The 25482-nt window shown below is 53.6% G+C and overlaps 1 protein-coding gene across 2 annotated transcripts in view; it reads left to right on the top strand.

The window, feature by feature from the left end:
* The first annotated feature begins 2496 nt into the window (after positions 1-2496).
* PER2 (period circadian regulator 2) overlaps positions 2497-25482 on the top strand; it is a 37503-nt gene continuing 14517 nt past the window's right edge. The window contains exons 1-10 of one of the 2 annotated variants that reach the window (XM_032857619.1): positions 2497-2601; positions 12673-12902; positions 13374-13436; positions 14616-14767; positions 17179-17300; positions 18136-18337; positions 20011-20062; positions 20959-21101; positions 22670-22748; positions 24826-24932. In XM_032857619.1, the coding sequence (XP_032713510.1) occupies positions 2596-2601; positions 12673-12902; positions 13374-13436; positions 14616-14767; positions 17179-17300; positions 18136-18337; positions 20011-20062; positions 20959-21101; positions 22670-22748; positions 24826-24932 (1156 nt within the window). In that variant the 5' untranslated portion in view covers positions 2497-2595. Of the gene's footprint in view, positions 2602-3096; positions 3221-12672; positions 12903-13373; positions 13437-14615; positions 14768-17178; positions 17301-18135; positions 18338-20010; positions 20063-20958; positions 21102-22669; positions 22749-24825; positions 24933-25482 lie in introns of those variants that run through there. The other variant, XM_032857620.1, reaches the window with a different exon arrangement.

Genomic DNA, 25482 nt, shown 5'->3' with positions numbered 1-25482 from the left:
TCAGTGTCCCAAGGCAAAGATCCGGCCCCAGCTCAACCTGCCCACTGCCGCCACCACTTCCCCGCAAAGGGGACACTTTTCTTCTCACTTCGGTCCTTGGGTTTTCTTTTAGTGGTCACGACCAGGAAGTTTGAAGTTTTAGTCTCAAGTGACAGGCTAGCAAACAGTGTTTTGGTTTCAGTTAAAACCATGTCTTTATTTAGAAAGCTGATAATAAGAGGAGTCAGTTGGGTACACATTTTAATCCGGAATCCTACAGACATAAAGGAGACACAACATAAAAAAAGCAGAATTTTGGCCACTAATATTTTCATTCATTTCTATCTTTGAATTTTAATTACAATAACGAAGTAAGCAAGTCTATACAGGTTATTATGTAGTAGACAAAGTTGCAGTGATTTAAATTATTTGCAGATCCACAAAAATAGGTTAACTTGGAGGAGTTACTATAAAATGATAATCATTGTCACGGATTAAAACCCCATTCTACCCGTGTACAATTTAAAACCACCACCACAAACCTCTCGGCAAACTATACAAGAAGGAAACCTTGTGTCTCTGGCGAAGGCCATCAGTAAAACAGATAAACACCTAAGGCTAATATCATACTTCACGGTGAAACGTTGAGCGCTTTCTCCCTCAGATGGGGACAGGGCAGGAATGGTCTGCTCTGACCGGCAGGTGTGTCTGGCCGACACCGTGTCTGTCACATACTAGTTGTCCAGGACATGGCTGGCTGACTGAGTGCAGGAGGGGAGGAGAGGACTGCAGAGGGGCTCTATAAGGACATGAACCCCAGGTACAGAGGGGCCCTCTAAGCAGGGCCTGGGCACGGAGGGGCAGGGCTGACTTGAGCCGGGCCCACTGGAGGAAACAGGTTTGTATATCTGGACTAGGGGCAGGGACAGAGCAGACTTTGGCTGGGAGGCAGGGTGAAGGCTGACACCAGAGGCCAGCTCCTTCCACTGACAGCATTCCCCAGGCAGCTGGGGAAACTGGCTTACCACCCCTGCCCCCAGGCTGCCTTCCTTAGAGCTAACACAATTTGCTTTCCCAGTGGTTTTGTGTGAGAGGTGACAGCCAACCCAACACATTTCTAGGCCCGTGTAGGACGCCCAGGAAAGGATTCATTCCCCACCACCACTTTAGTGCTCCAACATGCACACATATGCACACACATACACACACACTCTCTCAAGATTCTCGGTTCAGTCAGAGTGTTCCCCGTGGATTAGCCTGGTCCTAGGCGATCCCCTCTTCTACATCACAAACAAAGGAGCCAATGAGATACATTTTGCATGCCCCCCAACACTTAGGTCTCCACAAATATTTGTGGAGTGAATGAAAGTTCCCAAAAACAAAAAAACAAAAAACAAAAAACAAACTAGCTGTAAGACCCTGTAAATTGGTTAGGCTCTGAAGAGTTCTAGAGGAATGTGACATTAGGCTACAGGTTGAATATGGAGCAGGACTAAGGAAAAGCTGAGCAGGAGGAGAAGAAATCTGTGTGTGATGTTGGATGAGCTGTCTGTTTACTCTTGTTTCCAGAACAATGGAGCTCACCACTGACGTCAATGTGCGTGAAGAAACAAAAGGCTTTTGGGTGTGTGCAGGGTGCAGCTGGACCTGGATTTGCTTGGTGTGTGTGTGTGTGTGCTGGGAGGGGTGAGGAGGGTGTCTAGAAGTCAGTGTCAGAGAAGCAAGAGGAGGGCCACTATCCTCTTGGAGTGTGAGCCGCGCATAGCAGGCCCCCCAGGGCTTCCATGGGAAGGGCTATCCTGATTAACTTTATTTGCTCCAGTTTGCATCTGGGACTGACAAAGTTGCATACACATCTTGCCAAGGAGAAGGAAAGAAGTGACTCCATCCCAGGAATTCCCGAGTGTGGGTTTGCCTGCTGGAAGAACAGGACCAGTGCAGGGACAGACCAGAAGCCCCTTCAGCCCTTCTGAGCCCAGCCAGCCCACTCTCCCTGCAAGGACCCTGCATTTTCAGAGTCTGCCTTGGAGGCTGTGTGCTCTTTCATGTCCTAGGAGCAGGTATCAGGCCTCTAGCCGGTCTGAGAGGAAGTTCCACTCTCTCCTGGCTTCACGGACCCCAGACAATGCTTACTGAAGGAAAAATGGCCACAGCCATGGTGGTCCAGATCCAGCCCCGTCTCCCAGAGCCCTCTGCCCCCGGCCCGTGTTGCCTTTGGAGCTTGAGCCTTCTGAAAACCTTCCTTTCCCCAAAGCCTTTCGTTGCCCGGCTTCAGGCACTGCTCACTCCGTGGGCCTTCTGCGGGTAACTCTGGCCTTGGTTAATCTACGATCCACACCGCCCAAATGATTACGGTCCCTCTTCAGGAATGAAACGGTCCTTCTTCCTTGATGACGTGGTTGGGAACACGTCATTTATTTCTTTTGTACCTCCTCCTAGTAAAAATGACCCTATTTGCTGAATCAAATATTGCGACACGTGATCTCAAAAAGCAGCAAGACCGCCTGGAAGCTGGCCGTCCTGGTCGATGCCGAACGAGGGTGGACCTCGGAGGCCCGGTGGCCATGCACCGGGCGCTCCCACCCCCCGGCAGCTCCAGCGCCTGGCGGAGAATGAATGGGAGTGAGTAAATGAATGAATGGGAAGGAGTGAATGAAAGAGGTCCGCAGGCAGCTTCTCGCGGGGGCGCGCCCCGGGCCAGTTGGCGAAGGTGGCGGCCTTCCAAGGTCTGAGCTTCAGGGAGCGTTGGGTGTCCGCCCGGCCCGACCGAGGTGCCCCAGAGCTGGTCCGGTCCCGCGCCGGGCTCCCCCCGGCCGCGGTGGTACGCACCACTCAATGCTCCCCGAGCCCGCAGACGCCGGCGGTCTTGAATGGAAGGCGCCGAGGCCGGAAGTGGAAGGGACCACTCGGGAGGATGAGGAGGGGGGACAAGCGCGTCGCGTCTCCATTGAGGAACCGACGCGGTGAACATGGAGTTCCATGTGCGTCTTATGTAAAGAGAGCGACGGGCGCTGCAGCCAACGGACACGAGGTGCTCGGAGGCTCCGCCCCCCCAGTATGCAGATAAGGCTGGGCTTCGGCCAATGGCGGGAGCCGGGGGCGGGCGCGGCGCGAGCAGTCACGTTTTCCACTATGTGACAGCGGCGGCGGCGCTGCGGGGTAAGGGCTGCTGTCCGCGGCGGCTGTGGGGTGGACGGACGGACGCGCGGACGGACGCGCGGACCGGCGGGGACGCGGCTCGGTGAGGGCTCGGCGGGCGCGACGGGCGCTGCGGGCGCGGCGGGCGGACGGGCCGGCGGCACCAGGCTGGGGAGCCGGCCACAGTCCCGCAGCCGGGCTGGTTACGTAACCGCCAGGGTGGGCCTTGGGCCGGGCGGTCTGGGGTCCGTGGACAGGCTCTGGGCGGGCGGCGGCGGCTCCTGCAGCTCATGGAGGCGTGATCCCAGGATTTTCTGGGCTATTTGACTTCTTCTCTGCTTAAAACCGGCCTGGGGGATGGTGGTGGGGGGGCGAGTACTGTTATCCCCATTTTACAGATGGAGAAAGTGAGATCCAGAGAGGTTAGGCAACTTGTGTAGGGTCATGGAGCTACTGAGTGACTGCCACATGGGACTGTTGTTCTGCAGATGATTTTCTTTTAAGGACGCACTCACTCCTCCCTGCGTCCCATGGAGAGAGGGCGGGAAAGGCTAAGGAAACTGAGATTTAGTCCACCGGTCCTTGGGAACATGCAGGGCCCCTTAGGGAGCTGGTTTCCTCCTCAGGAAGTCTCAGGCTGGGGAAGGGCCACTGATGGACACTGGTCTAGGAGCATTACCTGGTCAGCCCATGGGTCCTGTGGACTGGGTGAGCAGAGAGGCAAGAAAGTTCCAGGGCCAAGCTAGGCCTAGAACCCTGGGGGCAGGGAGGCCACAGCCACAATCCACCCCCTTTACCTCTCCCCAACCTCCCTGTTTATTCCCTCTCCTCAGACTAAGTAGAAGAGGGTCCCACTTTGTGATGCAGCAATCACACCATCTTTTTTTTTTATAATTTTTAAAAAGAATTGATTTATTTGACAGAGAGATCACAAGTAGGCAGAGAGGCAGGCAGAGAGATGAGGAAGCAGGCTCCCCACTGAGCAGAGAGCCTGATGCAGGGCTCGATCCCAGGACCCTGAGATCATGACCTGAGTCAAAGGCAGAGACTCAACCCACTGAGCCACCCAGGCACCCCAATCACACCATCTCTTGTGGGTCACCTTGGCTGCCAAAGCGTAGACATGGACCAGGGGGTGGGTAGTGGCCTGCTTAAGCACTCCAGGAAGGCCAGGTAAGGGATGAGAACCCTGTTGCCAGGGTTTCTGTAACCTCCACAAAAGAGAGCAGTATGGAAAGCTGATTCATACAATAGAGCTAGAAAAAACCCTCGAAATCAATCAGGGCAACACCTTGGCTTGACAGATTGGGAAACTAAGGCCCTGATGCCTGCTGCGCCCAGGCTTGGGCTGTCTCCAGAGTCTTTCCATATTCTGAGGGTCTTGATCTGGGTCGGGATGAGCTTCAGACATTCTACGAAAGCCTGCAATTGGGTGCTGAATGCTGAGTGGGCTGGAGTTTGAGGGGAGGAGCCCCAGGTCCCCCAAATGTCAAGAACACCAGCACCACGTCAGAAGCTCCTCTATGAATACAGCTCACCTCCTGTTTCTGATACCAGGGGCCACTGCCTTCTCCCTGGCTGCAAAGGAGATACACCCCACCCTCTACCCCCATCTGGGGTTTCTTGTCTGGGGCTGGGTTTGACTGAGAATGAATAGGGCTCTCTCTGAAGGCTTTAATTGGAAATTGAGCTCTTACATACAAGGTTAATCACTTTTTGTAAGGTGTAGGAGTAAAATAAGGGAAAGTGCTCCTCTTTTTTTAAGCGGAAGCTACGTGATCTGCCAGCTCAGAGATGGCACTGTGGGTGTCCTCCGTGATCTGTCACCAGCATCTTGGTGTGATTCACTGGTACAGAACAAGCACAGCCTGGCTTTCTGTGGGGGCTGGGGTGCTGGGCAGAGAGGGGTGACTCAGCCACCGTTCTGGGACTCCGTTTTCTCATCTGCACAGAGGGGCTCAGATCAGGCAACCTCCCAGGCCTGTGTCCACTCCTAGGTTTTTGGGTTCTGGTTACTCTATGGATGATTTCCTCAGGCCCCTACGCAGGGGACAGAGGGGTCTGATGTGACTTCAGATCCCCTAACGTTCCCCCATGAGCCACGTCTGCCATGCTTCGAAGGACGGAGGAAAGGTTCTCTTCGTTGGCACTGTTTCTTGTGCACACACTCAACTTTCAGAAAAATACTGGTGGGCATGGCTCTGTTTTTAAATGGTGATGTAACTTCGCCGGGCCTCAGCAACCCAGGCTTGGCCGGGTTACTAAGTGGCTGGCAGGACCTCTCAGCATTTAGTCAAAAGGAGAGGGATGCTGAAAACTGCCCTTATGGGCAAAACTAAGACGAGACACATAACCCCTCTGTGCACCTGCTCCACGCCCCTCCCACCCTCTACCCCCTGGGAAGCTGGTCCACTTGCAGACCCAGCAGAGACCCGGGGAGGTCTGGACAGGAGCCTCTGATGGGTACTCTCCCTGAGCTACTGTTTGGTTCCAACTCTCTAAGCCCCACGTCTGTGACAAGCTTGTTACTGTGTTTCCTCGTCCAGAGCAAATCAGAAGCAGTAGGTGAGTAGGGAGGGCAGGCGGTCATGGCCACGGGCATTATCAGCAGGGAACAGTGGTGGAGGGGACTCCGGCCCTGAGCGGCCCTGCAGGATCCCCGTGCTCCTGCAGGCGACAAGGGAGCAGTGGAACAGCTCAGGTGTTCGCAGGTACCCGGAATAACTCCTTCCGTGGACGCTGAGGCCAGGAAGCTGATGTTTTTGCCTTGTCACTGTTTTAAGTCTCATGCTTCTGTGTATTTAAGGCTTTGGAAACAGAGTTGAGAGAATCCAAAGGAGTCTTAGTGAGGCCGAGACATGCGTCTCTCCTGCCTTCCTCCCTTCCATATTTGGACTGCATTTTCCTCGGTTACCCAGCTGTTGCCATGGAGAGCGCGGGTGTTTATTTAGCAGGACAAACATTTTCTCCAGATTACAGCAGGCTGGCCTCAGGGAATTGGCTCCTACCAGGAAGGAGCAAACATGTTACAATATTTGCGGCTATAAACTACCATGGGCTCTGAGACACAAAGTCCAGACTGCGAAAGCCCTGTTCTGTAAAGTGTGAAAACAGACGGAATTCATCCTCCTGTCACAAGTCAGGCTGGTGGTGATCCTGGGGGTGCATGATGGCTGGGAGGGCCACCAGCAGCCTCAGAGGGGGACTGGTAGGGTTCTACCTCTGGAGCTGGGTGCTAGCCGCACGGGTGCACTCGCTTTGTGGACATACATGGATTAAAGACACTGACTTATAATTTCCACAAAGAAGTGCAGTACCATCCCCTTAGGCTCAAGGGCTCTGAGTGTGAGAAGCTTTCACCTGTCCCGGAGTCCTGGCGGTGGCAGTGGAGGGTGGACCCGAGGCCCAGGCTGTGCTTTCATTCCCAGTGTTTTTCCCCATTGATCACAGAAACTATGAATACATGTGAAAGTAGAGAGGATGGCGTAATGAACCCTCATGAATTCATCAGCCGGCTTTAACCAGCTGGCTCGAGGCCCCTCTCCTTCCCTGCCCCCACCCACTTCCTCCCACTCCGGTATTATTGTGAGGCCCGTCCCAGACTGTGATCTCACTGCAGACTGTTCTTTATAAATGTTTCTCTGTCCAGTCAAGGCAGCCCTCGCGCTTAAGGCGTGATCACGTGACCAGCATCAGGGTCCAGGCCAGCTCTCTGCCTTCAGTCTGCCCATTCTCTGCGGCAGAGCTAATGGGCGGACATCTGCAAAGGGGGGCAGCAAGGAGACTCTAGGGACAGGTCCACCCCAGCCTCCCCAGCAGCCCCTTTTCAGCCTGGCTGTCCTTTCCTTTCTGGGGCCCTCTGGGGCCCCAGACTATGAGCACCTCTCCCCAGGGGTGGAACCAGGTTTGCCCAGGGATGCCCAGGGTCCCGGCAGGGCTGGCACGTGCTGGTGCTCTGTAAATGCTTGTGGAAGGCAGGAGGCGAAGTATGCTTTGATGAGCAAGTTGGTTTTGCCAACTTGGCAACATGAGGTCTGTCCATTAGAGCCAGTGGTGCTGAGCAGTGCGTTTTCTGGAACAGTGAATTTTCAGGTGATTTGGTTGGCTTGTTGCTTCACATTTCTGCCATGCTTGTCTGCCCCTCTTTGCGAAGATTTATCTCACCTAAGGTAGTCTTGTGACTCCTATTCAATGAATCTTACTCAGACTTTCGAGCAGGGTCTGGGAGGGCAGCAAAGCCAGGAGTTTTTGAGGAGTGGAGAGACAAGCCCCTGGGGCACACATCGAAGCAAAGCATGTGACGCCTCCGTCCAGGGTATGTCTTCATTGCCTGAGCTGGGGATGGCAGGCTGAGCCCTTGTCTTTTTAAATACAAGCCAGAGACCACTCTGGTGGCAATGAAATACCTGCTTTTTTTTTTTTTTTAAGAATTTATTTATTTATGTGACAGACAGAGATTACAAGTAGGCAGAGAGGCAGGCAGAGGCGGGGGGCGGGGGGGAAGCAGGCTCCCTGCTGAGCAGAGAGCCCGATGCGGGGCTCGATCTCAGGATCCTGGGATCATGACCTGAGCAGAAGGCAGAGGCTTTAACCCACTGAGCCACCCAGGTGCCCCAAAATACCTCCTTTTAAAAAATTATTTTGTTACCCCATCTGTTTTCCTGCAGTGATTGGCAGTGATGATAGAAGCTAGCCTCTGTTGGCTGCAGCTGCGTCCCAGACACTTGGCACATACAGGCTGTGACATTGAACCCTCCCAGCAAGCCATGAGAGGCAGGAGCTGCTGTCAGCCCTCTTACAGATGAGGAGACAAGGCATGGGAGGCTCATGAACTTGCCCAAGATCACGGGGTCAGGAAGCAGTGGAACCCACTGATGCCCTTACCATCCAGGGCAGCTCGCTTTACCCCTCATCCTTTACACCTCACTCACAGAAGGGATACGGGCTGCTTGTCTGGGGAGGGCCGTGGGATGGGACGGATGAAGCGCAGGGTACTGGGGATGGGGCGGGTGGGTAGGAGAGAGGGAATGCTGTTGCCCCTGCCCCTGGGGTAGCCCGTTGGCCACTCTACTGAACTGTAGTGAGAACCTCTGCAGAGGTCTCCTTGCCTCCAGCCCGTAAGTCCATTAGAATTTAAGTCAGATCCTGTTGCACAGAACTCAGTTTCCCATCTCACTCAGAATAAAGCAGAGTCCTTGCTCTGCCCTTGTGAGGTGCCCTGTGATCCAGTTCTGACCCCGTATGACCTCCTTGCCCACTCTGCTCCAGACTGCACCACCTTCCTCAAATGTCCTGCCTCAGGACCTTTGCAGTTGCCCCTCCACCCCAAGCCTACAATGTTCTTTCTCTAGCACCTTCCCGGCCCACTCTCTCACTTTCTTCAGTCTGTCTTCATTTGGGTTCTCTTAAAAGCAGAACACCTGATGCTAGCATTTCACTGGGGGGAGCGAGAGTGAGCGAACAGGGGAGCAGAGATGCTGGGACACAGGCTGGTCTGTTAGCCCGCGGGGGCCTCATCAGAAAGCCTCATCAGAAAAGAAGACAACAAGAAAAAAAAAAAAAAGAAAAAGAAAAAGAAAAAGAAAAGAAAAGAAGACAAGAAGAAAGGATAGAAAGAAGAGCTTCCGAACTCCATTCAAGGGAGGGATGGGGGGGTTACCTGCTGACCTGTCCTATCTCCCATCCCCCACAGCCAAAGTTCACCCCAGGGGGTGTGCTGTCCCTCTGGGCCAGTTGCTTCCCTGGCCCCTTCCGCAGCACCTGGGGAGGCAAGGGCCCACCCACATTGTGGGCTGCTTCGGCTAAGGCCATGCGTGGCCAGCCTGGCCAGAGACTCCGGGCTGCCTCAGGTGTGAAGCCATGAGGATCAGGGGAGCGTCTTCTCAGACGCAGCCACAGGTTGGGGGAGAGAGCGGTCAAGAGGCTGTGAATCAGCACCACACACGGGGGCTCAGGTACAAGGTAAAGTGCACTTGCCTTCTCCGGAGGCACTCCCAGCATCTCCCATGCCGCACCCCTCATCTGCTCTGTTGTTGTTTCTTGGACCGCTTAGCATTCTAAGCCATTACATGCCATTCCCTTGTGGATCATCTCTTGTTCCCACTGGGATGTTAGTGACATGAGGGCAGGGAGGACATCCGTCCCATTCTCTGATGTCCAGAAGCGCCGTGTGTTGTCCGGAGCGAGTTAATCAGTGGAAGACGGCATCTAGCCCTGCCTAAATGCCGTCTGTCCCACTGTTGTTCTTTATTGTTCTATAACTTGTTCCTTGGTGTCCTAGAATCTTCCTCTGTCGATGTGTCTTGTTTTCCTATCTTTAGTAGGTACCTAGTATTCCCTAGCACAGATGTCCCAGGCTTGATGTCGCTAACTGTATGTGCGGGCTCTGGGGATACAGCAGAGGACAACTGAAGCTCCTGCACATTGGGGTGGAGTCCAGCGGTGAACTGGAGGACCGGAAGCCAGGCAGGGGGTGTGGGGCAGGTGGGGGAGGAGTCAGTGCTGTTTGTGCAGGATGAGCAGGTTCTTGGCAGGGTCCTGTGGGCACCAGGGAGCAGCAAGTGCAAAGTCCCTGGGGTCAGAGTTCAGGGTCAGGGCCGAGGAGGCGGCCACAATGGGAGATGCTCAGGAGGCAGCCAGGGAGGCCACACAGAGCTGCAGACACCCATGCAGACTGGGGCTGTGCTCTGAGCCAGGGGGAGCAGAGGACTGGGGTGGGGCCAGGGAGGCACAGACCCCATTTGGAAATTGAGGCTGGGACTGGCCAGGGACTGGATCCACTGGCCACTGGATAGTGGACAAGATGCCTAAGTTGGGATGCCAGTAGCCTCCCTGTGGTTGGTCCTTGGATAGTTTTCTCTCTCCATACAGCACACTCCTGGGTCTTTGTGCACACATACAGGCATTTCTGGGAAGTGGAGAGGCCTCCTAGCAGGGGGAAGGGCGAGGGTTATAAAAATGTCCTGGGCATGCCCAGAGTCCCGTCCAGAAAGACCATTAGTGACCACAACACACAAAGTCCCCCACCTTGCACAGATGGACACTAGATGCCATCTGTCCTGTCGATTCTTGGTGACCTCATTCTTTGCATCTTCCTCACGACTAATGAGGTTGAACATCTCTCCAGGTTTGTGGATCTTCAGTGTTTCCCTTTGTGGGGATAGCCCATCCTTATTCTCTGGTCTCTGTCTTTCCAAAAGTGAGCACTTTCCGTGTTCTCTTTGAGTCAGCTAAGGCATCTCTGAAATGTTAAAAAACAAGCAGACCAAACAAAGACTGAGGAGTAGACTTGCTTGTTTTGTTTCTAACTTTGGTCAGGTGTTTCACTGGTCTGGGGCTTTGGGTTCTCTGTGAGTCAGGATCTTGGCCACCTGCTGCTGCTGAAGCCACAACAAGCAGGCTTGCTTCTCTGGGTTTTCCTCCCTTTGACCACAACCTTGGAGACCATCTTCCGTGTATCAACTCTGGGGCCTGTTATCTTCTGCCCAAGACTCAGTGACTTTCCATCCTTTGTAGGTAACCTGTTTGTTTTTCCTGTTTGCATGTGAGTAGATTTTTTTTTCTCTTGAAAACATCGTTTTACATCGGGACAGCTCTAAGCTTGGACTCTTCATGTAACTTTGCGTGGTGTTCAAGGAGTCCTTCGACTGGCAGTTCCAAGTCTGTCTTCAGCCGGAATGGTTCTCTTGGTACGTGTCTTTCATTAGAGTCTCTGTTTCACTGTTGTGACATCTCTTTCAGAAAGAGCTATTTTTACCTGCAGGTAAAAACACAGCTCTGATGTAGCTGCTCTTTTCCTTGGTGCTTTTCTAAGTTCCTCGCACTCATCCTCCACATTTCTGGGGCCATCTTCTTCGTTATCTACTCTGGACTTGGTCTTTATGATTCTCTGTTCTACGGTGGCATTTTCCTCTCACTCTGTGGCTTCAGCTCATCCTTCATTACTTGTTTTCTTAAATCCACCATTTCTTGATTTTTCTTTATGCTACAGAGTAGGTGCCATTCTGAGTCTGCTGGTCTCCCCATGCCATGCAAGTTGTGTTCATCTGCTCTTTGCTGCACATCTTTTTGGAAGACTCACATTAGCTTTTTCCCATTTGTTGCTTCCTATACAAGACAAGGTCTGATGAGACCTGCTGTTTTCCAGAGAATGGTGTGGTTGGATTCTCCATGGGTCCTCATCTTCAGAAGCAGGCAGGCCTGGGATCCAGCATTGTCACCTGCCTTGTGTGGCCTCAATCAAGTCACTGGCCTGTTTTCTCATCCCTAGACAATGAAGAATGGTCTCTGTTATGTGGTATCTGGTGGTCAATGATCATAAGGGTTATATGGAACAGTGTGTGTGTATAGTTGTCTCTAACAACCAGGTGTCTGGCCTGTTCCTTGGAGCACTTGGAAGCTGTGTGGTGCACACTGCCTGCGCCCAGAGACTCTGCTCAGTCAGGGCCCTCGGGATCTTCCCTCCCCCACTCAGTGCCCGGGGCTGGCCTTCCGGGACTGTGCTAGTGGGTCCCCTTACTATCTGGGTTCCTGACCACAAAGGTCAGGAGGAGAGAGAAGCCAAGGGTTTACACCCCCAGCTCTGTTCCCCCAAATTATAAGTTGTCTGGGTTCCTCTGGTTTCAGTAACCCTTAATTCCTGCCCTCCAGGCCCAGGGTAGTAACAGCTTCCCCCTCCCCATGCCTGCCTAGCTTCCAGGCCCAAACATCTTTTGCTTCCTGCCAGGACCCTGAGAAGATACCATACTGGATCCTTCTCTCCCTAAGACGTCTCTCTCCCCATCCTTAGGCTCCTGGTTGAACCTCTCCCACCTTGCATACTCCCTGCTTCTGCTCATCCCCGGGGTTGTCTTCCAGAATTATTGCAAAAACCTTAAGGGCTGGTCTGTCTCTTTCAGCCCCTCTCTACATTCTTACCCCAAACACGGAAGTTCAAGTTTTTATGTAGCACAGTGGTGAGGACCTTACAAATGCAACAAAGATCATTTATCTGGTACTTCCAACCCTTTCGTGGCCTGGTGATGCCCCCCCCTACAGCCACGTGCACCCCCATGCTGCTGTTGGGGCTCCCACCTTCTTGGCCCCCTTCACAGAGCAACACCTGCTTCACAACCTCCTCTCTCCCTGAAGTCTCCCTACTTCTGCAGCCTCATCTGGGGTTCCCCCTACATACAGCCTGGGCTTGGTCTCTCCTGTAGCTTGTGATAGCCAACACTTCCGAACGGTGCTGCTCCCCGCCATCACCTGGGGAGATTTCCCCAAGGCTCCCCACGTGTTGGGTGGTGCCCACTGATGCTCTTTCATCCTCTTGTGGCCTCCCAGCTAATCCGACAGCAGTTTGATGACTAGGGGCTGTGGCCGCAGGATTCATCTGCCTTCCTGATTCCCAGCTGGTAGGAGAGAGGAGCTAAGAGCCCAGTGGCTAGGAACAAAGAGTACCCGTTATTGACCCTGACTGCTCCCGGCATCTGCGGTAAAATTCTGGGGAGCACTGCCCATGATGGCCGTGTGACGGCCCGCACTCCCCAGGGCCTGATGACATTTCTCTCTCCCCAGCTTCACTGCAGAGCCAACATGAACGGATATGCCGAGTACCCCCCAAGCCCCGGTCCCCCTGTCCAGGAGCCAGAGGAGACTGAGCCCCGCGGAGCCCAGCTCCAGGAAGATGTGCACATGTGCAGTGGCTCCAGCGGGAATGAAACTGAGGAGAACTGCTCCCCGGGGCAGGACTGCCGGGGCAGCCAGGAGCTGGGGATGCTGGTGGGGCCGCCCAGCGCCCCCCCTGGGTAGGTGGGGCCTTCGGACCATGGAGGCCAGGCCACTTGTCTGTTTTTTCAGCATCTCGTCCCACTGTCTGATCGCTTTTGTGGTCTTTAAATCATGATTCCCATGTTTTTCAACATTTAAAGAAAATCTTATTAATTGAGAATAACTAAAATTTACTATAATGATGCTGCTGTTGATGTTGACCCCCTGACTGCGGATGGATAGATGCCGAGTGAGCATAGCGAGATCTCAGGAGCGGGGGGACTGGTGGCTCTACTAGCAGCAGGTGTCTGTACAACATGACCTTGCTCTGTCAGTCCTCCCAGTACATGAGACTTGAAGGTCTTACGCTCCGACTTTATCTTAACCCTGTGTTTCTTGTAATTGTCTTACTGTGTGTGGGATAATCTGGATTGTCATCACTGGTTGGATGAGGGGGTGGACAGAACCTGCAGTCCTCTGAGACTGGCCTTTATTTCTCGTGCTCACAGTCCCAATACCTTCGACCTCATGATGGCAAAGTCCGAACACAGCACGTCTGCAAGTGGCTGCAGGTAAGGCCAGTCACAAGTCCCTTGCTTTACGGTCTCAGAGGACTGGAGATTTGTAATTGGAGGTGAGTTTGGGGGTAATGTGGTATTTTGCAAGCCTCTGCTAGAACCTGTCGGTCTGTGCAGCTGTCTGGGCTGGGAGCTGGCCTCGCCCTCTCAGACCCCAGCTGCTCAGAGCCCCTTATGATGCTCCGGGTCTGGAGCTCCTACAGCTCTGCCTTCACAGGCTTTGTCTGCACTATAGACATGTTCATCTGGAACATTCCTCCCCCTTTCTAGGTGTTGGTAACAACAGTATCCTTAATTTCACATCCACAGACATTTTCTTTTCTTTTTAAGATTTTATTTATCTGAGAAAGAAAGAGAGAGAGCACGAGCGGGGGTGGGGAGGGAGGGAGAAGCAGACCCCCCACTGAGCAGGGAGCCTGACACAGGACTTGATCCTAGGACCCTGGGATCATGACCTGAGCCAAAGGCAGGCGCTTAGCCACCTGAGCCACCCAGATGGCCCCCCACAGACATTTTCGGATCACCACTGGAGCAAACTCCAGCTCTCGGGCCTGGGTGTGTGGGCATCTGGCCATCTTCTCCTGAGACCTGACTCCTGCTTTCTTTCTGTACTCTCTGCTCTAAACAGGGAAGGGCCCACCTGTTTTGTCTTCTTCCCATCTCTGTAGCCTTATGTTTAGAGCTCTTTCATACAATTCTTCCCTCCTTATGGTCTTCCTGTGTTCCTCATTCATGTTTCTGCCACAGGACACCAGTTGGCTGTCCTCTGTCATTTCCATTGCTCTATCCTTTTCTGTCTGACACAGGGCAGGAAGGCACAGGTTTGAGGGGCAAAGCCCAGCTCCAGCCTGGGGGGTGGGGCAAAGAGCCCAAGATGGGGTGGGCTTCTGCAGTCCCCACTTAGGTGAGTGTAGTGGTTCTAGGCTAGAACTTTCCATCTCCACAGGACATGGGTGGCAGCATCAGGAGACATCTTTGGTGGTCACAGTTGGCAAGGAGACTTCTGGCCTCTGGTAGGGAGAAGGCCAAGGGTGCTGTGTATCCTGCAGTGCTCCACAGAGAACCACACAGACTAATATCTTAGTCGTCAGGATGAGAAATGGGACTAGAAGTGCAGGAAGGAGGAATCGGGAAGCTAACATGTGATCGCCTCTTTCTTTATTGCCGTAACAGCGAGCAGTCCGCCAAAGCAGACACGCACAAGGAGCTGATAAAAACGTTAAAGGAGCTGAAGGTCCACCTGCCAGTAGACAAGAAGGCCAAGGGGAAAGCCAGCACACTGGCCACCTTGAAGTACGCGCTAAGGAGCGTGAAGCAGGTGAAAGGTACATCCGGCTCATGTATTTGTTCCCAACTTGTTGAAATAATGTGGATTGTGTCGACTTTCTAAAACCCAACCCTGAAATTGCAGTAGGAAATTCTAGAAGTCTGAAGTCTTTACAACGTTTCTACTGTACTTGACTTTTAGAGGAAAAAACAAAACAAAACAAAACAGGTAGAAAACCGGCTGATAAAAAGGAATGTATTTACGATGTGAAGGTTTTCTGCTGTGGGATGGGGTCAGGTCAGGAGAGCCCAGCATCCTCCAGGCTCTGGCCGGAGCTGAGCTGGAGTTCACTGAAATAGATGAGCAGCTCCGAGTGCAATTTCAGAGTAACACCTACAGTGTTGAGCTGAGGGCTGGTTGTTCCTTTGAAAAATAACAAGATCTTGCCAGATCTTATCCTCACAAGACAGTACTTTAGAGCTCCTGCACCTAAGACCTTGGGCAGTCCATTTCATGTTCATCTAGAAAGGCATGGATTTCCATCCAGGTTGTCTTTTATTCAACCAGGAAACCAGGACAGAGTGCCTCCTTCCATCCCCAGCACACAGTGGTAAGCCCTCCACGGTCCACATTCTGCTTCTATTGTGGACATGCTTGGACCTTTTTATTAGGTGACAGAAACTGTAAGAGCTTTTAGGACTGGTCCATGGTCTAGACCAAGGCTTTCACCTGAGAACACGTGTGCGGAAGTCTTCATAGATGCAGTGCAGGAATCCACGAACGAACACTGCAGTTGCCAAAATATTTACATCATCAGCTCAGAACCTTGACATTCAATAAACTCCAAGCCCCTTATATAACTTCCAAGAGCCCTGAGTCTTCCTTCCCTTGCTGCTGCAGCTGGACTCCCGCTGAGCAGGTGCCCTGCTGCCCCCCACCCCATCTTTTGGGTCTGTCTCCAGGGTAGTAGAACACACCGCTGTGGGGGAGGTGCCAGCATTTCTAGCAAATCATGAACTTGACTGCTCATCGAACTCCTGCAGACACCCATCCCTGGAGGTTTGGGCCGTGACCCCTGCATTCAGGGTCATATCAGGATGCTTTAGCTCTAGGCCGTCAGAAAGGTCCATGCAGCCTTGCCTCTCTGTCTGTCGGTGGGAGTGGGGATGGGAGCGTTGAGAATTTTTAAGTTTCCTCCAGCGTGTCAGAGAAAGCAGCAGGAAGCCTGGAGAAGGTATCCACATGGGCATCCTGATTTTATAGCAGCGAACACTGGGGTGAGCCCTTGTTACACAGGAAACCACCTGTGCTTTGAGGAATTTCTTCACTGTTTCAGTACCTTATGACCAGTAAGCAGGGACAGAAGCCAGGCCAGCATCTCGTTAGGGCAGGTGAGGGAGGTGTTCTCTCCCAGCAGATGTGGGAGCCCCTCCCCTGCTCCACTTTACCTTCACGTATGCGACACACACACGCTGAGGTCCCAGGGGACTCTGTGCATTGGAAATGCATGAAAGCAGAGAAGTCATGAAGGCTGAGTTCAAGGTCAGACAGTGGGCTTTATTCTGTGATCAGTTTACAGGCAGGGCAAGGCTTCTCACAGATAACGATGGATATGAAGTCCTATTTCAAACAGTCTTTGTGTCTTCTAATGTTTGGACAACGTTCGTCGGAAGGGCGTCATTGCCTGTCCCGTAAGGTCTGGTGGGGAGGGCTTGCACCAGGCATGGGGGCCCGGGCTCTGCTGTGTGCTGGCATGCGCTGGCCTCCTGGGTGCCCTCTGCAGCCCCAAATTTCTCTGCCAGCTCCTATCCAAGGCTGTGTCTGTTTGGTGAGGGTTAATACCATGAAAGCAGACACCGTGCTCAGCCAGCCCACCCAAAGGTGCTCATAAACTGCAGGTGAGGGGGGAGGCTCTCTGAAGGGCAGGTCTGCCAGCACCCCTCCCTGAGGACTGCCCCCAGCCTCAGGTGCTGGGTGGGCAGCCCCACGATAGTCTGCCCCCAAGAGCCATATACGTTGTGGGGTGAGTGGCGCTGGCCTTGGGGTCTGTTGGGACCAGTCTCCTGCAGCGTCATTTCTCGCATCTTGTGTTTTTGAGTGAGGGACTCTGTCTGGATGGGGGGTGTCTGTCCCGGCCCCAAGGAGCAGGTGCAAAAACTGCCACAGCCATCCCAAGAGAAAATGTCAGCCTTGTGTCGTGATTGCCAGCAAAGTGAGGGTTAGGAGGAACTCTGTGCCCATGTTATGTAAAATAATGTGTACTTACCATCTAAAAAGTTCTGTAATCAAAGGTCTTCAGATTTTTCAAACTAAAACAGACTTCTGTTTGCTTTGCCTTCACATTTCTCCGCTCCGTTCTCTTGACGTCCCAGGAAGATAGTGTGCGTAGCCCCCTTTCTCATGAGAAGAGTAGAGCCCCCAGCACAGGGAGGTGGGGCCATTTTCAGCCCCCCTTGGTCTCCTCTGCAGCCAATGAGGAGTATTACCAGCTGCTCATGTCCAGTGAGAACCACCCCTGCAGTGCCAACGTGCCCTCCTACACCATAGAAGAGATTGAGAGTGTCACCTCCGAGTTCATTGTGAAGAATGTGGTAAGTGTCAGACATTAGTGACGTCTTAACCCAGAAAGCGGAGCTTCCCCTGGTGAGTTGGCTGAGGCTGAGCACCGGCAGTCAGGGGCTTTAGGACAACAGAGTCTGGAATTTTGGGAAGTCAGCTAAGACCTTAAATAACAATGTAAAGTCCGTGACTCAGACGTAGCTACCGTGTTGGACTCCCGCTGTTTTCTGTGAGTTAGTCCTTCTGTCATGGCTGATCCACCCCCAAACCTTGTGTGTGTAAGAGCAAGTCCCACCTTGACTGAGCAGTAACCAGGTGACCTTAGGCTCCCTTTGTGGGGGTGGGGGGCTGGGATTTGAACTCAGCTGGTGAGACTCCAAAGCCTGTGCCTTTCTAAGCACCCCATAAGGGTGGGGCACCCTTGGAGGTCTAGGGGAAGGGAAGAGAGTTGTCCCTTCCCCTGTGCTCCTGCTTCTCAGAGAGCAGACATAAAGGCAGGTGGGGATCCAGACCTACTGGCATCATGGCAAAACTGGTCTGGAGAGTGGGGCCCCCCGATCCCTCCCATCTCCTCCTTCCGGTGTCCCCACTGTGGCGGAACCCCCTTGGGGCTCTGGGCCAGGGCTCAGGCCACTAGCCAGCTGGGAGCAAACCCAGGCGGGAGCCTCTAGCTGCCCGGGCAGCACCACCTCCCCCGCGGCCCCCCGCACCCTGGGAGAGAGAGGGGCTGGCAGAGGTTTGTGGTTGTGGGTCCCAGCGAGAGGGAAGGGGCTGGAGGGGGGAGCCCAGAGGCCTCTCCTAACCTCCCAGATCTGTGACCCTTGGGGAGGGGCAGCCTGTCCTCATGCAGCTGCTGCTTCCTTCCAGGGTATGTTTGCTGCGGCCGTGTCCCTGGTCACTGGGAAGATCCTGTACATCTCTGACCAAGTTGCCTCCATCTTCCACTGTAAAAGGGACGCCTTCTATGGCGCCAGGTTTGTGGAGTTCCTGGCGCCTCATGACGTGAGCGTGTTCCACGCCTCCACCACGCCTTACAAGCTCCCGCCCTGGAGCATGTGTAGCGGAGCAGGTGAGGTCCCCAGGGCGGTGGCCCAGCTGCCTGGGCTTCTTCATCTGTGGTGTGTAGAACGTGGGGGCTGCTCCTTCCAGGGCGGGGGCAGGGGTGGTTTGCGGGCACCGTAGGCTGAGCCATGCGCCCCCTGCCGGCCCTGCCTCGCGTCAGGCTTCCCAGCCAGGCTGGACAGCCCTGCTGTGGCAGCAGGCCATGCTCCATGGCCTGTCCTTGTCCCCCTCCTCCCACATGACCGGGAGGATTCGGGGTCCAGAAGCCTGGACGCTCTTACCGTGGCCAGCGCAGGCCTTTCCCATATGTAGGCACGGGACAGGATAGTTGACCAGAAAAGTCTCAGCAGAAACATGGCATGGGATCCTGGCAGAAGGTACCAGATCAGCTCAGGCCTTCCCTGCAACTACTCCCATCCCCCAACCCCACCAATGCTTTCAGTGAGCAGAGTGGCCAGCAGAAGCCCGCTCTTGACCTGTGAGTCTGGCAGCATCTGTCTGCCTGCCCCTCACTGGGCCCTGGTCCCTCAGAGCTGAAGGTGAACACATGGGCAGAAACACTAAGCAGCCAGGACAGGTGATGGGAAACAGTGGGCCTGGGAGTCACTCAGACAGGTGTGACCTCATTCGTGATCTCCTGGATCACAGGTCCCTCTCCGCTGCACACACCCCACCTCCTCCTGCTTGTAGTCAGCCGGCCAGCCAGGCTGCCATTCCACCACCGCCCAGCGCCACCACCGCGTTCCCCAGCTGTACCTTCCTGACAGTGGGCTACCTGGGCATTAGGATTGACTCACAAAAAGAGATGGTCACTTTTGGTTTGGGATATAAAGCTGCCCACCTTCTCCAGAATTCCACCCAAGGACTGCCCAGTCAGGTCCCTAAAGCTTGCAGTGTGTGTCATGAGAACCTGTAGGTCACTGTGTGGAAGGGACATCACTCCACATGTGGGTTTATGGCACAAACGGGCCGGCACCGGCTCCCTGGGATGATTGCCTCCGAGTTTGTGTCTGAACGAAAAAGAAGGACCAGGTGACTTCTCTAGGGCCTTTCCAGGCTGGAAATTTTACACCATTTTCCCCTACTAGTGATTTCCTACTTCTCCTCTTTCTTTTGAATAGAGGAAACTTTATGTGAAAGATCAATGTCTAAGATTTCCTTTTTAAAAAATTCCATATTGTGAAAACACCATTTCCTCATCTTTGATGATGCTGCTGGAGTGACATCATGTTTTTGCTAGGTGTTTCAGATTTTGAAATAGGTTAACATTTTAACAGAAAGATTGATATAAGCTTTGAAGTGACCTGAGTTGCTTCTGTTAGAACTGAATATCCCCCCCAAAATATGTGGGTTGAAACGTTTAGGGCTTTATGTGCAAAAATTCTGCCCATCAGTCTGTCTCCCGGAGTTAAATTGTTAGTTGGTGTGTTTGTGGGAGCCTGTGAACTGTTTCAAAACTGGTAAACAGCTGGTGGTAAGCTTTTAGCATTCCATAATTTGGTATGTGCTACATTCATGAAATATGTTTGACTTTAGTCAGTACTGTGAAGAATGATCTCTAAGGGCTTCACTTTCTGCTCATGCAAATATGCATTCACGCCCTGACTCCATAGCTTGGGGGAAACAGAGTGCTGTCTGTACTGTGCTCTCAGATGGCTGACTTTGTACTCTCTCTCTCAGATTCGTTTACTCAAGAATGCGTGGAGGAGAAATCATTCTTCTGCCGCGTCAGGTAAGCCTGTGACAGGTGTTCCCCAACTGAGAATGGCACAAACCTTCTCTCCTGAGCATCTCTTACGGGGTTGAGGAGACGTAGGACTGCCCCCTACCAGTTCCTGCTGTGCTATGACCCCTGTGTCCCTCCGCACCCCTGTTCTTTAGGGTAGAAGCTTTGTGGGACATGCCCCTGCCACGTGCGCGCATATTCCTAAAAAGTCTATGTGAGAACATCATTTCCATAACAAAACGTTGAGACAGCCTGGTCAACAGTGGGGTGATTTCAGTACCCCACAAAGAGAGCCTGGGGAGCCTGGACTTGGTGTCTGTCACCTGGCAAGCTGCCTGAGGACCCCTCACTGGGAAGGCATGTCCCCCAGGGAGGACGCAAAACACACATGCAGCCTTTAGTTCAAATGTGTGTTTTCCCAGGGAGAGCCCACAGCTCTCTAGCTCTCCCAACAGCAGGCTTTTGGCCCAAAACAAGGTGACTGCTTGAGTGTCCAGTTGCAGGGTCAGGAGCAACCCCTGGCCAGGTCCGGGTGCTCTCAGAAGCTGGGGTTGGGGCCTCACCATTGAAGCAATGTCCATCCCCCCCACCCCCGATGGAAGTGCTCTGGAGCAGGGCTCCTGGGAGACCTCCCACCTCCCAGGGCTGTTCACTCTCCTGTCTGCCCTTGATGTCATGGGCATCTGAGCGTGTGGGGCCAAAGCACACACCACAGGCCCAGGCCAAAGCACCAAGCTTGGCCCGGGTTACCAGGCAAGGGGCCTGGCTCTGTGTGGCAGGCTTCTAGACAGCATATGAAAGGACTGCTCTGGAAAGAGCCACTACTGGGGGAGCAGTGACTAGCAAGAAGGGACAATTCCTTCCATCCTAATTGCAAACCTCTAACTGGGCCTCCTCCACAGCGTTGGGAAAACCCACGAGAACGAGATTGACTACCACCCGTTCCGCATGACACCTTACCTGGTCAAGGTGCGGGACCCGCAGGGCACCGGGGGCCAGCTGTGCTGCGTGCTGCTGGCCGAGAGAGTACACTCGGGCTACGAAGGTAACCGCCTGGCCAGGGGTGGGAGGCGGCTCTGTCTGGTCCCTTGTTGATGGTCCTGGTTCACACCTAATGTCGGTAAGGCTGACCGCCAGCCCTGGCCTTGCCTCCCAGCCGTGGGCAACGTCTCCATCTCCCTCTAGATGCATACCCACATTTGCCCCCTGGCCTTCCCCATACCCGGGGCCCAACCACCTCCCCATGTCTGTTACAGGGGTCCGGGTGCTGGCATATCCCACCCATGACTAGCCTGTTCCACAACCCAAGTGCCCCTCCCCCTTCCCCAGCCACTGCCTTCCATCTGTGTAGTGAGAATGGCCCTCAGCTCCAAGTCCCCAAGCCCCTCCCACCCTTATGCACCCCCACACCCGGAAGAGTGCCAGGACACAACTGCCTGCTCAGAACCCAAACCACGCCCCCGCCCCCCTGACCTGGGCCCATCTACTGTCCCCTGCATTCTCCACCCTCTCCACTTGCAGTGGCTTCTCTAGGCAGGCTGGCCCACTGACTCCCAGTCTGTGCTCCTGCTCTCTCCTCCCTTCCTCTACATGTAGAAAGCCAGTCATCACAGCAGGCTTATCCCACCTGTCCGTCCGTGGTCCTGCTCACTTCTCAGATCTGGGCTTTCCCTTGAAGCCCAAATGGCCCCAAGGTGTTTGGCCACCCTGATTCTGTCCTTCTGGCCACCTCCTCCTACTGAATGGCATCATGACGTGGTCCTTGTGTGGTACCAGCCCCCATACCTGGCCTGGAACCTTCCTCATCCTGGCAACTCAGCCACATGGCTTCAGAATTCTCAGAGGGCAGGCACCGTCTGTAACCGACCACAGGGACCCAGTCCAGTCCACGTTTCCTGGTACTCAGAACCTTGTCCCAGGGGTTGATGAGGTCATCTTTTTTAAACAGGTGTTTCCTAAACTGAGGGAAATGTTTGGTGAGTTTGTCTGCAGAGAACATTCTCTTCCACACGGTCTATAAAGATTTAGAGGGTTACTTAGATTTCAACAAGTTATTCCCTGATATGATGGGAGTCTCCTTCAAGAAGGAAGCTTTGAATTTTGAGTGTTTTGTCCATGAACTTGGCGTTTGAGGGAAATTCTGGATAGATGATTTCCTTTATGCAAATTATTCTACCACCTTTGCCCGCCCTAGAAACTCCGAAGTCCCCAAGACAAGGACGTTTGCTGAGAATTTTGAATCTAAAGACTTAACTCATTTCTTAAAAACAATTTGCTCAGCTCCCTCTTGGATCTTAAAAATCATGAATTTGGCCTTCCCCCGTTATTTCGTTAAGAGATGCCTATGGGTCACGACACAGTTCTGTGAATGTGGTGATTCTTCACTTTCTGGACTAAACCCTCCACAAGGAGGTTAAGAAGGCTGGCTGGCAGTCATCGAGTGTAGGGTCCGTTCCCCGTGCGGTGGGCTCTCTCCTGGGTCTACTTGTGAATTTTCTTCCTTTGCTGCCCATCCATCCAAATCTATGTGGTATTTTCTAGTAGCCGTAGTAGAACTATGCTAAGTGTGTATTTGTTAGAATCAGAAACCTATATAAAATTCTATTCTTTCAGCCCCTAGAATTCCTCCTGAAAAGAGAATTTTTACGACCACACATACACCAAATTGTCTGTTCCAGGATGTGGACGAAAGGTAAGTGTGCCGTGACACTGACCCGTCTGCCGCCCCTCTCCCCCACCTCCCCCTGCACTGGGCTTGTCTTGAAGTCAGGACCGTACCCTTCACAGCAGCTGATTCGGTCACATGCTGGTTAGCGTTTCACCATGATCTTGGTGGTTCCCTCATGGCAATTAAGTAAAGCTCAGTGAACGTTCCTGTTTGACATTGAAGCTGTGTAGCTAAAATGAAGGCTGTGTGTTGGTTTTACGGAGGTGAGAATCCACAAAAAAGTTGAACTATAGGCAACGAAATCATTCTGGAATTGCACTAAAAATCTCCTGCGATGTGAATATTATGTAAAGGGGGTGTGTGGGAGCTGGGCATTGTTTTCATTAAGTATATCTTTATTATCCTGTTGAAACTCATTTTAGAATCGCACGTGAGTGAAAGATGGCACAGCCACGGTGGTGGGCTTGGGCCAGGGTTAGGGTTAAAGCTGGAGACACCATTGGCAGGATCCCAGCAGAGCTGCACATGCCGGCCTGTGTGCCACAGACTGCTCCCGGCGCGGGGGGTAGAGGGGTGCTGGATCACCTCCGTTCTGGTCCAGAGAGTCTGCTCCGTCTCATGCCCGAGGCGCTCTAGCTGGAGTGGGAGCACTGCTGTGAGAGTGTTCTGAGTTGGCTGGCTTTGGGTGAGGCCCCTGGAGTGCCTTGCCCCAGCTCCTCCTGCACGACACCGAAAATACCACTGGCTACTGGCAGGGCTGGGGAAGAGCTTTCCTCAGAAGCCCTGGGGGGAGAGGACCTGGGTGTACCGGCACTCTGGGCTTTTTCTCAAATGGGCCAAGGGGGCCTCCACGGGTGCTAACAAGGACCCAGGCCACCCCACTGCCTACACCTGGCACAGAGGCACCAGGCACCCACCCTGGACAGGCCACAGAGCACAGGACAGCTGGACAGGTGGCCAGGACTCCTCCCCACACTCCCCCTTCCTCCTGCCTTCCCTTCTGCCCTTCCTCTCTTCCTCCTCCCCCTTCCCCCCACCGCCGTCCTCCTTCCCCCTTTCTTTCTTCTCCTGTCCCCTCTTCCACCTCTTTCTCCTCCTCTTCCTCTCCTTCCTCTTCCTCTTTTCCCCTTCCCCCTCCTCCCCCTCACCTTGCCAAGCCTTGACCTGGAAGGGTGCCAGGAACATTTTGTATATCCTGTCAAAGGAAAACATAGGCCTGGAGAGAGTGTGTTTTGGACCAGGAGGAGAAAATCAAATAATAACACTGGGCCCACAAGAAAGTTCCATTCTACTGGGAAACGAGCAAGATTTGCTCTAAAGGCTTGGAGAATGTTCTTCCACTGGAGCTGAGGAGTTGGAGGAAACATCAGCTCAGAGGCAAGAAGACTGGCCTCCAGGGGGAAGGCTGAGACTCACGTCCAGGAGAGGGAACAGTAGCTGAGTGGGCAGAGGACGCCCAACACAGAGGCAAAGGGGCACCAGGAAAGTCACCCCCAAACCTTCCCCCAGAAGGTAGAGTAGCAGTGGCAGGAGAAGAGCGAAGGCGTCCAGCCTACGGCGACTCTGCGGGACTAGACAGACACAGTGGCCAGAGTAATAGGACAAGGGAACCCTCTGGAGCTGGAAAGGAGGCACATAGAGTTTTCCAGAGTCCAGGCAACACTTTTTTTTTTAAAAAAAGGGCCATGCCAGCCCCATTTGGTCGAACTTGCTAATGACACGAAGAAAAGAAAAGATCTTGAAAGAGGAACAGCAAAAACATGATCATGATTTATTCTTTCAGCAGCTAAGTCACACGGCTACAGGCCTGAGCCTGTACTGGGCCGGGCTTCATAGGGCCAAGTTTTCTATCCCAGACCTGGGGGGAGGCTTCTGTTTGCTAATTGATTGAAACACTGTTCTCTGTCAGCCTCATTCCCAAACCTTGATCTTTGGGGAATTGAGAGTCTGTGACTTTTTCCCGAGGAGCAGGAGGGTTCCCAGAGCCGGTCTGCTGCTCTGCCTGGAGGCAGTGTTCTGGAGGGGGTCCCCGGAGGGCAGCGAGGGCGCTGAGGCCCAGCGGGGGCTACCCCTGAGCATGATGCCTGTGCTTGCCTTGCAGGGCGGTCCCCCTCCTGGGCTACCTACCTCAGGACCTGATTGAGACCCCCATGCTCCTGCAACTTCACCCGAGTGACCGGCCTTTGATGCTCACCATCCATAAAAAGAGTAGGTCCCATTTGCTGGGAAAGCCTGGGATCAGTGCCCTGTGTAGGTGGGTCACATCAGTTTCCTGCATGTGGGGACAGATGCTGTGGCTCTGTGCCCACTACCTCTCTCTGTCAGTTGAGAGTAATCACCTCCCGTGCGTCCCTTTGTGGGACCTGAAAGCTTCCCTGGCAGGTGGGGGAGGGGGGGGCAGGTTCAGCTGTGGTGACAGAGGCACTGACCAGGCCAAGGGAGTGGGTGATCCATGTCCCCACCAAGCCCAGGTCTTGCAGACACAGGGAACACCGAGCATCCTGAAGAAGACCAGTCAAGGGTAGCAGAGGTGCATGTCCTGAGATCTGTGGTGGCACTTCTGGAAACTTCTAGAAACAGCCCACTGTTGCAATTTAAAGCCAAGTTGTGTGTGGAGGGGGGGTGTTTGAAAGCCATAGGGTCGAGGAGGTTGGCCCCTTATAAAGTTCTGAGCTGACTCCAGAGTGGAGTGCCCCTCAGCTCTCCTCTTCCCAAGAGCACGAGACACCTGTCCTCATGCCCACATGGCTCCCACTCT

The sequence above is a fragment of the Lontra canadensis genome, unplaced genomic scaffold (genome assembly GCF_010015895.1).
Source record: "Lontra canadensis isolate GAN:19392208 unplaced genomic scaffold, GSC_riverotter_1.0 scaffold13, whole genome shotgun sequence".
Taxonomy (NCBI): domain Eukaryota; kingdom Metazoa; phylum Chordata; class Mammalia; order Carnivora; family Mustelidae; genus Lontra; species Lontra canadensis.
This window is presented reverse-complemented; position numbering and strand designations above follow the sequence as displayed.